This window comes from Antrostomus carolinensis, unplaced genomic scaffold (genome assembly GCF_000700745.2).
Source record: "Antrostomus carolinensis isolate BGI_N321 unplaced genomic scaffold, ASM70074v2 scaffold17752, whole genome shotgun sequence".
Lineage (NCBI taxonomy): Eukaryota > Metazoa > Chordata > Aves > Caprimulgiformes > Caprimulgidae > Antrostomus > Antrostomus carolinensis.
Genome location: NW_010297802.1, coordinates 1 through 1,767, shown reverse-complemented (window position 1 = coordinate 1,767; position 1,767 = coordinate 1). Strand labels below are relative to the sequence as shown.

Below are 1,767 nucleotides of genomic sequence, written 5' to 3'. Positions count from 1 at the left end.
GGGAAAAAAACCTTGCAACTAATAAAGAAGAGTGGCACTTTCATTAAGTTTCATTTTAACCCATTTTTTTCTTGGAATTAATTTTAACTCAAAGTTTCTGTTTTAGATGATCTAGTGGAAGGTGTCCCTGCTGACGGCAGGGGGATTGGAACTAGATGATCTTTAAGGTCCCTTCCAATCCAAACCATTCTATGATTCTATGATAGAAATCTCAGCTTTCTCCATACCAATATTTCTTGCTCTTCGTTCTGTTAAATGTTATACTCTGTAACACCAATTAAATCTACTGTAAATTAAGTGTAAGTAAATGTTTAATCTTTCTGTGAACTTTGAATGGTATGAATACTAGTGGTTTCTCTTTTTCTTTGAATTAGATGGAGAGCAGAAGACTCAAGTCATGATTCACGGAATTGAACCAATGCTGGAAACACCCATACAGTGGCTAAGCGAACATATGAGCTATCCAGATAATTTTCTCCACATTAGTATCATTCCCCGACCTACTGATTGAAACTTGGCTATGTCTGTGTGAGGATCATTCTCAAGCTGGAATTATAAAGGCATGTCAACTTCTTGCTTCTGTCAGTCCTGACAGAGGCAGCCTGACCAGAAAAAAAACCCACCAAAAAACCGAAACAAAACAAGAAGTCCTGAGTGCTGCAAGCCAAACAGGAAGAGAGATCCTGTCGTCAGATAAGGGCAATTGGGCGATCTTATTTTGCATCACCGCTGCTTTTCTTCACCGCTGTAATTAAATCAGTTGCAATATGAAAGAATTTAAAGGACCTCTGCAAGTCTGCTGTTTTCTTGTAAAATATAATGAAGCTGAAACTGTCAGCTGAAGAGCAAATGGAAATATGCTGCTTGATTGTATTTCTGATTAACAAATAAACAGGGCTGTTTCCTAAAGCGGTAGTGTTTCAACTTTGAGAGTGGAAACAGTGGTTTAATTTTCTAGAAAGTTAGACACTGAGAGATTCAGTTACCAATAGCTTTTTGTAAAAGATCTAATTACTGTAAACCCATCTTTCCTTAATGAGAAGTTCATGTTTACAGTATGTGTATTGGTATGCAAATGGTCTTTTAACTTTGATAACAAGCAGTGAAAGATTTTAAAGTAAACCCGTGAGCATGTTTTGTCATTTAAAAACATGCACAACTTAATAATTTACAAATACTTCTGATTTGTATGCTGTCACTGAATACTCCAGTATGTTCATTATTCAAACCAGTTTTCATAGACTAGCAATGATGTAGGATAATTTGTCTCAGGATTTGTCATGGCATTTCTTTGTGCTCATCTATTTTTTTTTTTTCTGTAAGAATATTTTCTTAATTTAGTTTAAAAAGCTTTTTTTTTTTTTTTTTTTTTAAAGAAAAAGTAAAAGGATGTTGCAAATGATTGTATCATGATGTTTATTCCCATAGACTAGAAAACAGTTAAATCATAGAATCGTGAACAGATGTATTGCTTTTTAATAATTTTAAATTTTGGAAAGCTGAGTCTTTTCCAAGCTAATACTTCCTTACATCTGAGTTTAGTTTTCTACTGTGGTCCCTGAGCAATCAGTCTGAAATTTGGAAGCTTCTAGTCTCATTGCAGAGATTTTTCCTTAGTTTAGCAGATGTATTTTTAGGTTATTGGATTGCTTTGGTTTCTAACTCTTGGTTACCATTGCAGCTGCTAGTAGGACTCTACCATTTTTTTTTATTATGCTGAGTTCATCAAACTGTGTGCTGTATTGCTTTGTCTGCAGTTTGTGGCTG

General features: G+C 34.7%; 1 protein-coding gene across 1 annotated transcript in view; it reads left to right on the top strand.

The window, feature by feature from the left end:
- The window catches only part of ATG5 (autophagy related 5), a 70,807-nt gene extending 69,457 nt beyond the window's left edge, over nt 1-1,350 (top strand). The window contains exon 6 of the mRNA XM_029083562.1: nt 375-1,350. Coding sequence (XP_028939395.1) covers nt 375-511 — 137 coding nt within the window. The 3' untranslated portion in view covers nt 512-1,350. The remainder of the gene's footprint in view (nt 1-374) is intronic.
- Nucleotides 1,351-1,767: the final 417 nt, after the last annotated feature.